At 46.4% G+C, this 14363-nt stretch overlaps 1 protein-coding gene across 1 annotated transcript; it reads left to right on the forward strand.

The window, feature by feature from the left end:
• Positions 1–303: 303 nt before the first annotated feature.
• A1BG (alpha-1-B glycoprotein) lies at positions 304–14363 on the forward strand. Its single transcript, XM_055309687.1, has 9 exons — positions 304–354; positions 9659–9827; positions 9928–9963; positions 10055–10333; positions 10998–11270; positions 11622–11915; positions 12563–12859; positions 13372–13671; positions 14037–14363. Exons 1-9 carry the CDS (start codon positions 316–318, stop codon positions 14042–14044), a joined length of 1695 nt encoding a protein of 564 aa, XP_055165662.1. The 5' UTR covers positions 304–315; the 3' UTR covers positions 14045–14363.

A 14363-nucleotide genomic window follows, 5' to 3' on the forward strand; every position in this document is an offset into this window, starting at 1 on the left:
AAGTAGGTAATAGGTATGCTCTAAGAGCTGGTATAACCTGAATGAGGTTGTAGGCTTTTTGTCTCCAGTAAAGAATGCAGGGCCTTGTTTGTTTGTGCACTGGGAACAGTCATTTGACCTTGAGTCCAGGCTTCTACAGAGATAGCTAGTGGATTTGTCAGTGGGATCTGAAAAGACACAATAGTTGATTCCAGGAAACAGTTCTCTGAAAAACAAGTTTTAAACTTTCTGCTAGCTTCAGTCTCATTAGCCTTAAGGGGCACAGTCCCAGTTCTCCCCTGAATTATTATTATTCCTCAATCTTGATGATTCAGGATGATGACGGTTCTAGCTACTTTTATCTCCTCAGCCAAGGTAGGTTTTGGATAAAGAGCAGTTTTTGCAAACCTTGGTTGTAACATGTCTATAAGCAGGGCTCAGCAGAAGTTTTTAACCTATGGGTCACAGCAGCAAGGGAAATAGAAGCAACAAGGAATCAGGCATGTAAGTTTTTTCCTGTTATAATTGTCAATCCTGTATTCCACTTTTATGCAACATGAAAAGATGGTCCATCTTCTGCAACTGCTCCATGCTGAATTAGGGTGGAGTAGAGACTTTAGAATGAAAGCATTTGGGGCAGCCTGGGTGGCTCAGCGGTTTAGCACCGCCTTCCGCCCAGGGCATGATCCTGGAGACCCAGGATGGAGTCCCATGTTGGGCTCCCTGCATGGAGCCTGCTTCTTCCTCTGCCTATGTCTCTGCCTCTCTCTGTGTCTCTCATGAATAAATAAATAAAAATCTTAAAAAAAAAAAAGAATGAAAGCATTTGGCATGGTGCAGGCTGATAACTCCCTTGTTCTAATGGAAGGATATCAGAGATAGCCCTTATCTGAGAACTTGGATATTTCCTTTACATAGTTTGGCACTATGACATCACTAGTTTTATCCTCAAGTATATTCTAATAAATTGTAATAGTGTCAATAGTCAAACCCTATTTTGTTATTCCCTCTAAAATTGATCTGATACCAGTAAGTATCCAAGAGAATATACCAGTAAACCAATCCCAGCCACTTTGGAAAGGGGGCTGTGGTAGTCAAGGGCTTCTTGTAGCCACATGGCTTGCTGTTTGATTTTTATTATTTGGATCCATATTTCCCAGGAGGAGTTGATATAAGTGTAGCAAGTAGTGTTAGCCATATGACTCTGCTTTGTTCAGCCAGCAATCAGGTAATTAATAAAAGGCATTTGTATGGAAACAAAAGAAAAATGGTTAATGGTAGGAGCAGATTATCAATCACTGTGTGAGTCCCCAGTGAGAAGATTTTTAGATGTCAGGTTTGAAGCACCTCAGATGGAGTGGTGGCAGGCAGCAGCAATCTGATGGATTTTTCTTGTTCGTAGTTCAAATGTCTCTGGTGATCCTTTTGAGTGGCCTGTAGAACACAACTGCCCATAAGATTGTCTGTACATAGGGATACCTGGGTGGCTCAGTGGTCAAACATCTGCCTTCCACCCAGGGAGTGATCCTGGAGTCCCCAGATTGACTCCCATATTTGGCTCCCTGCATGGAGACTGCTTCTCTCTCTGCCTTGTCTCTCATGAATTGAAAAAAAAAAAAAAAAGATTGTCTGTACATGAGCTATTGTGGAAACTTCTCTGAGTTTATCTCATGTTGTCTAGCTTTAGTTTGCAAGGCTGGAGGAAAACAAAAAGGTAGTTTTTAGTTCTTAATGATTTTAAGGTAAGTGAATGAGAGAAGATTGGTTTGGAGAAGAAACTTTGGTTTGGAGTCAGAATCAGATATCTGAGGAAACCAGAATTCAATATCCAGCCCAGTTTTAGAGGCAAACAGCAAATACTCAAAGATAATTAAACAAAACTAGAATTTAACAACTAGAAAAATGTTATATAATCTTTTTCTCTAAAGTCACCCTCCTTCCTGTCAGAGATAGCTAAATTAAGACTAATTTGTTTATAAAATAAGTTCAATTTTAAGAAACTTGGCCTAATAATTTATGTAAGTGCAGCAAGAATAGTGATTGACCATATAGATTTTTCTAAATCTGTTTTGCAAAAACATTTTTTTAAAAAAGATTTATGGGCAGCCTGGGTGGCTCAGTGGTTTAGTGCTGCCTTCAGCCCGGACGTGATCCTGGAGACCAGGGATCCAGTCCCATGTCAGGCTTCCTGCATGGAGCCTGTTTCTCCCTCTGCCTGTGTCTCTGCCTCTCTCTCTGTCTCTCATGAATAAGTGAATGAAATCTTAAAAAAAAAAAAAAAGGGACTGATACTTTTAAAAATATTTTATTTATTATTTGAGAGAGAACGCATGAGAGAGAGCAAGAATGAGGGGTAGAGTGGGGTGGGGGGAGGGGCAGAGGGGTAAGCAGACTCCCCACTGAGCAGGGAGCCTGATGCAGCACTCCATCCCAGGACCCCGAGATTACAACCTGAACAAAAGGCAGACATTTAACTGCTAGAACTTTTCTTTTATCTTTTTTTTTTTTTTTTAAGATTTTATTTATTTATTCACGAGAGACATTGAGAGATACACACACAGAGGCAGAGACACAGGCAGGAAGTCCGATGTAGAACTCAATCCCAGGACTCAGGGATCAGCTCAACCGCTGAGCCACCCAGGAGTCCCCCTGCTAGAACTTTTTATAAGGAATTTCTGATTGGCAGCCCGGGTGGCTCGGCGGTTTAGCGCCTGTCTTCAGCCCAGGGCATGACCCTCGTGACCCGGGATCAAGTCCCACATCGGGCTCCCTGCATGGAGCCTGCTTCTCCCTCTGCCTGTGTCTCTGCCTCTCTCTCTCTCTCTCTCTCTCTCTCTCAAGAATAAATAAATCTTAAAAAAAAAAAGTTAAAAAAATAAATAAAATTAAAAAAAAATATGGAATTTCTGATTGAGCCTTAAATAGCTGTTTAAAGCCAGAAGCCCAGTCAAATAACCTGCCATTGGACTTTTCTGAAATACCTGTAGATTTGGGTGAATTCCTCTTTTTGAGGTCCCCAAAAGATCTTGAGGTCCCCAAGCCTACCAGGAAGTGACATTCTTTACTCACTTGGTAAGGTATTGAAGATATTGAAATTTTAGGAGCTTTATATAAGTTTTGGAACGGTTTTAGCATTTATCCACATAATAGAACCTAAGAAGATTTATTATTTGTTTGACAATGCTTTCCATGTAACTCAACATACCAAATAAATAAGCCTAATTGGTCAAAAAGACTTTTTTTAGGATTTACATTTCTTGGAAGTCTGTGTGTGTGTATCCTATATAGCATCACAGATCATTACAAAATTTAAAACTTAATTATCTATTTAACCATTTAACTAAGGTGGCCACAAGAGAAGGTTATACAGTTGCTAGCAAAACTTAGCTCTTTTAATATTGAGAAGTTTAGTTTTCTTAAGAAATTAAAAACCAGGCAGCCTGGGTGGCTCAGTGGTTTAGTGGCGCCTTCGGCCCAGGGTGTGATCCTGGAGCCCCAGATCGAGTCCTGCGTTGGGCTCCTTGCAGGTAGCCTGCTTCTCCCTTTGCCTGTGTCTCTCATGAATAAATAAATAAATCTTTAAAAAAAAAAAAAGAAATTAAAAACCTGGGATCCCTGGGTGGCTCAGCGGTTTGGCACCTGCCTTTGGCCCAGGGCGTGATCTTGGGGTTCCAGGATCGAGTCCCACATCGGGCTCCCTGCATGGAACCTGCTTCTCTCTCTGCTTGTGTCCCTGCCTTTCTCTCTGTGTCTCTCATGAATAAATAAATAAAATCTTTAAAAAATAAAAATAAATTAAAAACTTGATAAAAACAAATATAGAAATCTTGTTTTTTGAGCAGATAAGAAAAAGAAAACACCCTTGTTTATAATTTCTTCTCATGGGCACGGCAACAAACCAAGAAAACCTTGTCTCTTTAACAGGGAGAAAAACCGAATTTTAATTTATGCCAGTATACTTTTATTTTATTTTTAAATTTTTATTTATTTATGATAGTCAGAGAGAGAGAGAGAGAGAGAGAGAGAGAGGCAGAGACACAGGCAGAGGGAGAAGCAGGCTCCATGCACCGGGAGCCCGACGTGGGATTTGATCCTGGGTCTCCAGGATCGCGCCCTGGGCCAAAGGCAGGCGCCAAACCGCTGTGCCACCCAGGGATCCCCAGTATACTTTTAAAACTCACTTATTTTTAAAAGTATTAGTCTTAGTCCTAATCATGCATAAAATTATTTCATTCAGATTTTGTCCTACATTTTCCCTAAGTAGCCAGTCTCATTTCAAGACAAAATTACTTTCTTTTCCCTCAATAAAAATGTATACTCATTCCTTATATCTGTCTCATATATCCCTTACTTTTCTATAGAGTTGTTCTCTTTATCATTTTCTATCAGTCTTAATTACATTTAGCAGAATTTTAAGTATTATTAAACTTAGTCTCCAGTGAAAACTAAGTAGGAATCACTTGTGAACTGTTACACCAGAATTCTTTAGAGTGACAAATTTATGAATGTATTTCATAATTTTTAGAAATGTGTTTTATTATATATAGTAAAATTTTTAAATTTTTATTTTATTTTTTAAGTTTTTTTTTAAATATTTTATTTATTTATTCATGAGAGACACACAGAGAGAGGCAGAGACAGGAGAAGCAGGCTCCATGCAAGGAGCCCGATATGGGACTTGATCCCAACACTCCAGGATCATGCCCTGAGCCAAAGGCAGATGCTCAACCGTTGAGCACCCAGGCGTCTTCAATTTTTAAAAATATTTTATTTATTTATTTATTTAAGAGAGAGTATGTGTACAAGTATGGGGAGGGGTGGAGGGAGAGGGAGAAGCAGACTCTGCCACTGAGTACGGAGCCCTACGTGGGGCTCAATCCCACAATCCTGAGATCTCGACGTGAGTGGAAATCAAGAGTCAGATGCTGGGACGCCTTGGTGGCTCAGCGGTTGAGCATCTGCCTTCAGCTCAGGGTGTGATCCCAGGGTCCTGGGATCAAGTCGGCTCACTGCATGGAGCCTGCTTCTCCCTCTGCCAGTGTCTCTGCCTCTATCTCTATGTGTGTCTCTTATTAATTCATAAAATAAAATCTTAAAAAAAAGAGTTGGACGCTTAACCTATTGAGCCACCCAGGTGCCCCATGGTTCGATTTTTAAAGAAAGTGTAACATACGTTTATTAACAGACCCAAGTATCTTTTTTTTTAATTTTTATTTTATTTTATTTATTTATGATAGGCACACAGTGAGAGAGAGAGAGAGGCAGAGACATAGGCAGAGGGAGAAGCAGGCTCCATGCACCGGGAGCCCAACGTGGGATTCAATCCTGGGTCTCCAGGATCGCACCCTGGGCCAAAGGCAGGCACTAAACCACTGCGCCACCCAGGGATCCCCAGACCCAAGTATCTTTAGTTTTTTTCTGTAACAAGACAAAAGCAGACAAATCTTATGGTTTGGTAATTAATATTTCAAGATTTTATCTTACTCAATAAAGACTTAGATATTCAGGGACACCTGGGTGGCTCCGTGATTGAGTGTCTGCCTTCGGCTCAGGTCCTGATTCCGGGATCCGGATCGAGTACCCCATTGGGCTCCTTGCAGGGAGCCTGCTTCTCCCTCTGCCTATGTCTCTGCCTCTCTCTCTGTGTCTCTCATGAATAAATAAATCTTTTTTTTTTTAAAAAGACTTAGATATCCAATGATATCTTCAACCCAATTTATCATTTAACTTAGCAAAACTTCAAATTTTTGGGTTACTAAATATTTTGGAAGGTATTTAAAAGTTTATCTATGAACACTTTATTTATTTAGCCTATTTGCTTTTAACAATTACCCATGAAAATTGTACAACACAGACAAAATTAACCATCATTTTAAGTTACCGTTTTTGTTGGGGCGTCTGAGTGGCTCAGTGTCTACCTTCAGCTCAGGTCATGATCTCAGGATCTTGGGATCCTGGAATGAAGCCCCACATTGGGCTCCCTGCTCAGCAGGGAGTCTGCTTCTCCCTCTCCCTCTCTCTCCCACACCCATGCTGGCTCACCTATGCTCTTTCTCTCAAATAAATACAATCTTGAAAAAAAAGTTTTTGTTTACAGATTGCAACAGAGATGACATGAACTTATTTGACCTTTAGAAAACCTTGGTAAAATAAAAGTTTTATATTTAATACAGATAACTCTAACATGTTTATCTTAATTAAACCAATAACCTTGAGTTAGCTTTCATATCAAATATTTTGCACCTGTGTCCACTAAAAGGTTAATCAGTTTGTTTCCCCATTTGACAATTTTACTTGGGGCTCCTGTGGGGAAATCTAAAGTGGGCTGTTTAGATCCAGGGGATCACCTGGGCCCCTTCATGTTGATTTTGGAGGTGCTCCAGTTTGAACCTCGTAAGGAGATGTCCCAACAGCTTGGGGTGCTTTTTGCTCCTTGATAGTGAGGGGAGGAAGAGCAGGAGCTGATGGTACAGAAGTACAGAGGGTGGTAGAAGGGTTGGCTGTGTGAGTACAAGAACAGGAGGAGGTGGGGATCCCTGGGTGGCGCAGCGGTTTAGCGCCTGCCTTTGGCCCAGGGCGAGATCCTGAAGACTCGGGATCGAGTCCCACTTCGGGCTCCCAGTGCATGGAGCCTGCTTCTCCCTCCGCCTGTGTCTCTGCCCCTCTCTCTCTCTGTGTGACTATCATAAATAAATAAAAAATTTAAAAAATATATTAAAAAAAAGAACAGGAGGAGGTGGAGGTAGAAGCATCAGGGGTGCCATTGGCAAGACTGGAGACAGATTTAAACTTTCTTTTCCTTCCTCCCTTCCTTCCTTTTTTCCCCCTCTGTCTTCTGGGGCACCTGTCTTCTGGGGCCCAGTCGGTAGAGTGCAACTTTTTTTTTTTTTTTAATTTTTATTTATTTATGATAGTCACACAGAATGAGAGAGAGAGGCAAAGACACAGGCAGAGGGAGAAGCAGGCTCCATGCACCGGGAACCCGACGTGGGATTCGATCCCGGGTCTCCAGGATCGCGCCCTGGGCCAAAGGCAGGCGCCAAACCGCTGCGCCACCCAGGGATCCCTAGAGTGCAACTTTTGATCTCAGGGTTGTGAGTTCAAGCCCCACACTGGGTGTACAGATTACCTAAAAATTAAAACTTGGGGATCCCTGGATGGCTCAGCGGTTTGGTGCCTGCCTTCAGCCCAGGGCATGGTCCTGGGGTCCTGGGATCGAGTCCCACGTCGAGTCCCACGTCGGGCTCCCTTCAGGGAGCCTGCTTCTCTCTCTGCCTTTGTCTCTGCCTCTCTCTCTGTGTCTCTCTTGAATAAATAAATAAAATCTTTAAAAAATAAAAATAAAAATCTTAAAAAAAAAAACCAACTCTGTCTCCTATCTTTTCCTCTGGGTGCTCTTTAGCCCTCTGGAAGAGGAGCAGGCAGTGGGTTGGGCTTGGGTTCTGGTGCTTGTGCTTACAGGGGGTGGGGGGACTGTATTTAGGATTTCTAGTGTCTGCCTATTTTCTTCTTCCTTTTCCTCATTATTCTGACTATTGGGAAGAGGGTTAGGTGTCTTAAATTTTTGTTCATCTTTACCTCTTCAGACCATCAATCAGGTCCCTTCCTATAAGGCATCTTTATTATAGATTAACATAAAAGTCTGAATGTAGGATATTTTACCCCAGATAATTTTACCCTTGTGAGGTCTAGGACCAGTGAGTGGGCTCAGAGCATTGCAAAATCCATCCTTATGTGTGTATTCCTGGATGAGCCAATCACTAATTACCTTATGAGATGGGAAATTCCTATGGGACTACTACACATCTGAGGAATATCCTCGGACACTTCTGCTAGGCCTTCATTCACCTGAAAGTACCATTTAACTCAAAGGAGCAGGTGTCCCTTCTCTTTGAGCTGAGCTATTCATATTTCTAGCCAGAAAATTTACTCAAGCTTTATATATTAATAACATCAATTAGTATAATGCCAAATTAAATCAACTAACCCATCAACCCCCCTAGAAGGCATCACTGGTAACCTTTAACAGTTCAAATAAAAGTCAGGACTGCCAACTCAAGTTGAAGAGGTCCAGGTATCAGGAGATCTCACCAGATACATCCACCCATGAGGTGCTGAGGAGCCAGAGGGGTACAGAGGGCCCAAGCTGGTACCAAGCACTGAGTTCCAGATAATCCCCAGATGTTCTCAGGCAAGTTGCTCTGATATCCTGTTGACTATGCCAAGAAATATTGATGTAAAATGAACAAACACTTTAAAATTTTTTAAAGAGAAAGGAAAAGAGTTTTATTCGAGCCCAAGTTAGGACAGGTGCCCAGGATACAGTCTGCACAAAGAAGAGAGTGCTCTAGGGAAGAAACATTTGATGGAAGGATATATATATTTTTTTACATAAAGAGTTAACATGGGCAGCTGGGTGGCTCAGTCAGTTAAGCATCTGCCTTCAGCTCAAGTCATGATCCTGGACTCCTGGGATCGAGTCCCATATTGGGCACCCTGCATGGAGCCTGCTTATGTCTCTGCCTCTTTCTGTGTGTCTCTCATGAGTAAATAAATAAAATCTTAAAAAAAAAAGAATTACAAATCATCATGATGGACATTTCAGAAAGTTACAGACTTTATCTTCTGTTTTTAGTATCTGCAAGTCTGTATGACTTTAATCTTATGAGGCCCAGGTTGTTTTTAAAATTTTTCTCATCTTTATGTTTGAAATGCTCTTTTTGTTTGTTTGTTTTTTAAAGATTTTTAAAATTTATTTATTCATGACAGACAGAGAGAGGCAGAGAGACAGGCAGAGGGAGAAGCAGGCTCCATGCAGGGAGCGGGACTCAGTCGGGTCCTCAGGATCACACCCCAGGACGGAAGGGAAGGCAGCGCCAAACCGCTGGGCCATCCGGGCTGCCCTTGTTTGTTTTAACGAAGCAGATACACAATGTGTGCTCAGGGCAGACATAGAGCCCATGCTTTGAGGTTTTGCGGAGTCATTTTGATCTTGATAAAGTTTGAAATACAGCTTCCTGGGAGCCCTGGAGCAGGCCCCACAAACATTAAAAATTAAAAATTTCCTTTAAATGAACAAGGGGTAGTGGAAGAGGAAGTAGGCGGGGGGGGGGGGTTGGGGTGACTGGGTGATGGGCAATGAGGGGGACACTTGGTGGGATGAGCACTGGGTGTTATGCTATATGTTGGCAAATTGAACTCCAATAAAAAATTTTTTAAAAATGAAATTTCCTTTATCAATTAGTATTTCTTATATTATTTGTTTTGTTTTATTTTTATTTTTTTTTTAATTTATTTATTTATGATAGTCACAGAGAGAGAGAGAGAGAGAGGCAGAGGGAGAAGCAGGCTCCATGCACCGGGAGCCCGACGTGGGATTCGATCCCTGGTCTCCAGGATCGCACCCTGAGCCAAAGTCAGGCGCCAAAGCGCTGCGCCACCCAGAGATCCCTATTTGTTTTGTTTTAATTTAATTTTTATTTTTAAATTGTATTTCTCATATTTTAAGTCATTTCATTTGTTGATATTGTTAGTTTGCAACTTAATTATTTTTTATTTTTTAATTATATTATTTTAAAATAATCATTATTTATTACTGTTTATTAATTATACATAATTATTGATTATAGTTATTGATGAGGTTCCAAGGCCTTGGAATTTTGCCCTTTGTCCCCTGCAGGAACACCCCCCTACCCCTGCCTCCTGGGAAGGACAAACAATAGGGAAGAGGTCAATGCCCCTTGCTGCCCCTTTGCCACCCTTGCTTGGGCTTTATCACCACAGACACTCACCGGCTGGAGGGAGACTGGCCATCATGTCCACGCTTGGGGCCTTCCTGGTGCTCTGGGGTGAGGTTGCCAAGGTCCAAGGTCCCTTGGGGCGGGAGGAAAGGGGAGGGAGGAAAGAGGAGGGATAGGAATGGGGGTCTCACAGGTGGGGTCCCCGCAGGTTTCTTGCTGTGCCCAGCGAACAAGGCAGCCACAGGTAAGTCCGGATCAGGTTTGGGGGATGGTGGGCACCTGCAGAGGTGAGCCTCTGTCCTGGGACCCAGCACTGACCTCCACCTGCCATGCAGTATTTGAGACCCGGCCGAATTTGTGGGCAGAGGCCGAATCGCTGCTGGAGCCCTGGGCCAACTTGACACTGACATGTCAGGCCCGCCTGGGGACTCCGGATTTTGAGCTGTTCAAGGATGGAGTAACCCAGGAACTTGTACACCTTGATTTACCGGCCATGGAGCACCGGTTCCCGCTAGGAGCAGTGACGAGTGACACCCGGGGCCTCTACCGCTGCCGTTCTGGCTTGAACAGCGGATGGACTCAGTTAAGCAACCTCCTGGAGGTGACTGGAGCAGGTAAGCAGAGGCTTTAGTGGGGCCACAAGACAGTAGGGAGAGGGCTGCTCACTTCCTCACTTCCTCCCTCCATTCCTTACTCTCCTGGTCCTACTTTTCTGGCATGGGGGTGGCAGTGGGTGGGTGGGGATTCCTGAGCAGCTAGGTGGCCTTTGGCAGGTCATCTTACATCTCTGATTCCATTTCCTCATCTGTAAGATGAGGATGATGTGTGCACTGATCCCAGAAGGCTGTGAGGAATAAATTACTGAATCTACAGAAAGTACTTGGGAAAAAGCCCAGCACACTTCCCTTACCATATCTGCTTTTCGCCTGTCTCTTGTCCTTGCCTCCCTTTCCTCCATCAATGTCTTCCAACTCCCTGGCTCCTTGATATTTTCTTTTTTCTTTCTCTCAAGATTTATTTGAGAGAGAGACAGACAGACAGAGAAAATTGTGCATGGGGGGAGGGGCAGAGGGAGAGAGAAAATCGTTAAGCAGACTCCCCACTGAGCATGGAGCCCCCCCACCCCCTCAGATCATGACCTGAGTGGAAATCAAGAGTCGGAAACTCAGCCAACTGAGCCACCCAGGTGCCCCTCATGAGTGTGGAGGTCCTGGTCTGTTTGGGCTCGCATGTTGTCAAGTCATTTAGAACCACCCATCAACCCTGCTCCACACGCAGAGTCCCTACCCCCACCTTTGCTTTCAACTGAGCCCGTGTCCTGGATCACACCGGGTCTGAAGACGAAACTGCTGTGCCATGGGGCGTTTCGTGGTGTGACCTACCTGCTGAGGCAGGAAGGCAATGATCAGTTTTTGGAGGTGGCTGAGGCCCCTGAAGACATGGAGGCCACCTTCCCAGTTCATCGGCCTGGCAATTATAGCTGCAGCTACCGGACCCACGCAGCAGGTGCACCCTCTGAGCCCAGTGCTACCGTGACAGTCGAGGAACTGGGTGAGTGTGTGGACCTGATTCCTGGGATAGGAGGCTCCTGGAAGTCAGAGCTATGTTTACCTTCACCCTCAACCCTGAATAACCTTGCCCAGAACTGGGTTGGGGAAACAGTGGTCACACAGTTGGATGGATCACACCTGACCTAAACATGGACACTGTGGCCCTGCGAAGTGGGGTGGGGGTGGGGTGTTGGGGATGGGCCACAAAGAAGGGTGTTCCTGGGGCTACTGCAGGGGGCTATTGCAGGGAGGGCAGAGGTCTGGGAGCTTGGCTGACTATAGCTTTCTCAGGAACAGTCCCACAGCAGGGGTTTCCAGGACTCTAGCTCTACTGACCCTCCCTGCCTTGCAGCGGCACCGTTGCCACCCAAGCTGAATTTCCAGGGAGAGTCTGCAGGTCTCCTGCGCCCTGGTGCCGACGCCACTCTCGTCTGTGTGGCGCCCCTGAGCGGCGTGGACTTCCAGCTGCGGCAGGGAGAAGAGGAGCTGCTGGTACGCAGAAGCTCCAGCAACCCAGACCGCATCTCCTTTCACCTGGACATGGTGGCTTTAGGGTCTGGCGGTCTCTATACCTGCCGATATCAGCTGCGTGGCCAGCAAACCTGGTCTTCCGACAGTGCGCCTGTCGAGCTGCTGTTGAGTGATGGTGAGCCTGGCAGCCCCAAGCTGGAACGTGGGCATGGGGCTGGGAGGGCAAGAGTGCTCTGCTCTGGGGGTGGGGAACAGGAGGAGGGATCCAGAGAGGGGTCCCCCGGAACTGGAGGGCTCTGGTGGGGGCCCATTCCCAATTCATCCACCTGGCCTCAGTTTCCCTGAGAATGAGACAATTAGCTCACCAACTTCAATCAGAATAATTGGATGAACACACAAGTCTGCCACAGGCTGTGCAGGCAATGCCACCTGCCTGGGGGTCCCCTCTATCTCCCGGGTCCAGATGGGCACTGGAGACCTGTTTGTTGAAGGCAGCCAGGTTGCAGCTGCAGGGCCTGCCAAGGACGGGGATCAGAAGGCCTGACCCCAAAAGAGGATCCAGGCCTGCAGGGGAGCACATCCTGGGCTTGGTGACAAACTCAATCCCTTCCCCACATCTGTTTTCATGGACAAACGAACTAATAAGGAATAGTATTGGACTGTGTGTGAGGTATCTGGTGAGGTCTGGAGGGTGATGCAGTTTTAAGTTGAGGGAGAGAGGGGGCCCGCATAGGCTCTCAGGCATAAGGAACCAGGCTGAATGGGGTATGAGGCCCAAGCCTTCCCCCTTGGCACCCGGATCAGTCCAAGTCCTCCCTGCAGAGACACTCCCAGCTCCGGAGCTCTCCGTGGAGCCCGAGACTCTACACCCCATGCCAGGCACGCTGGTGCAGCTGCGGTGTCAGGCACCCCGGGCCGGCCTGCGCTTCGCCCTGGTGAGCGAGGTCGCCAGAAAGCGCCGAGTGCACCATGTCCTGAGCCCCGAGGGGACAGAGGCCTGCTTCCAGCTGCGAGATGTCTCGGTGGTAGACTCAGCCAACTACAGCTGTGTCTACAAGGACACTGCGCCACCCTTCGCCGGCTCTGCTCCAAGCTCCAGCTTGGAACTGCGCATTGATGGTGAGCTGGCGGGGTAGGAGCAGCCATGAGCAAAGGAGGGTGCCCAAGGGAAGTGCTCCAGGCCTCAGTCCTGTCCGCGTAGCAGACCTTTCAGACAAACGTAATTTGGGCTGATTTGGGCTGCTGCCCACAGCCTACTAGGGGATGCCTCGCATTTGTTTTATTTCCTGTTCCATGGCCAGGAACACCATTTCCCATGGCCATTTCTTTCTTTCCACACCTGTCCTGAGGCCCAAAGTGCCAAGTGCTGGGGACCCCAGGAAGTCTCAGAGCAGGCCCAGGTCTAGGCAACATGCAAGATCTTGGGGAAGAGGGTGACAGGGAGGATAATAGGAGAAGCCACTTCTGTTCAGGACTAGGAAAAGGGGGAAAGGTATGTGCACAGGGTAGCTTCCTGGTGGGTGGAGCAGCCAGCAGGACTGGGCTTAGTGGGAGGCAGGAAGGCAGAGGGGCGCTGGGGCAGCTGCTGTCTGAGGAGAGGACCTCACTTGACCACTGACTGCTCCACCCAGGACCCCCTCCCAGGCCACAGCTCCAGGCTCTGTGGAGTGGGGCTATGATTCCTGGCCGTGATGCCATCCTGCGCTGCAAGGGCCAGGTGCCGGAAGTCGTGCCCCACATCACTTTTGAGCTGTTGCGGGAAGGCAAAAAGGAGCCTTCAACCCAGGTCTGGGCCACCCACCCCTCAGCGGACCTTGTACTGACCTATGTGGGGCCCCAGCACGTAGGCAACTACAGCTGCCGCTATCGCTCATGGTTGCCCATCCCCTTTGTGTCTGAGCTCAGTGACCCAGTGGAGCTCCAGGTGGCAGGTAAACTTTTCCTCTGGTTTTGTGAGCTGGGTTCCTCCTCTGGCCTTTGCCCAGATTGTACCCTTTATCATGAGGGCCCTTACCCTGAATTTTCTCTCAACACATTGGTTAGTGTGCCTAGTGTGCTGGGGTTATGAGGGAAATTGCAGGTAGGGAAATTACAGGTGCAAAGGCCCTGAAGCAGAGTGATTTGGTCAGCTAGAGCATCTGGAGGGAGGCCGAGGTGTGGGACGGGTCTTGGCCGGCAGCTGAACAAGCTACTTTCTTCCTGAGGGGCCTCAGTGAGGTCTTCCCTGATTTCACTAGGGAGGAACACACATGATGCCTTGCTCCCCTACTATTTCTCTTTTGTCACATTTGTCTAGGAAGTTGATCAAGCTGCAGACTCAGGCCGCTGATGGTATCTTTGGCAAGTGCTTTCTCCGGTCTGGCTATGATCCCTCATGCTGCAGCTAGAGGCTGGACTACCCCTGGAAGTGCTGGAGGACTGTCCCTAATTCCTCCTGGGAATCAATAAATGTGAATAGAATCTTTAAAAGGTGTCCTTGGGAGATCCCTGGGTGGCTCGGTGGTTTAGCGCCTGCCTTTGGCCCAGGGCAAGGTCCTGGGGTCCAGGGATCGAGTCCTGCTTCTCCCTCTGCCTGTGTCTCTGCCTCTCTCTCTCTATCGTGAATAAATAAAATCTTTAAGAA

This window comes from Nyctereutes procyonoides, unplaced genomic scaffold (genome assembly GCF_905146905.1).
Source record: "Nyctereutes procyonoides isolate TBG_1078 unplaced genomic scaffold, NYPRO_anot_genome, whole genome shotgun sequence".
Classification (NCBI taxonomy): domain Eukaryota; kingdom Metazoa; phylum Chordata; class Mammalia; order Carnivora; family Canidae; genus Nyctereutes; species Nyctereutes procyonoides.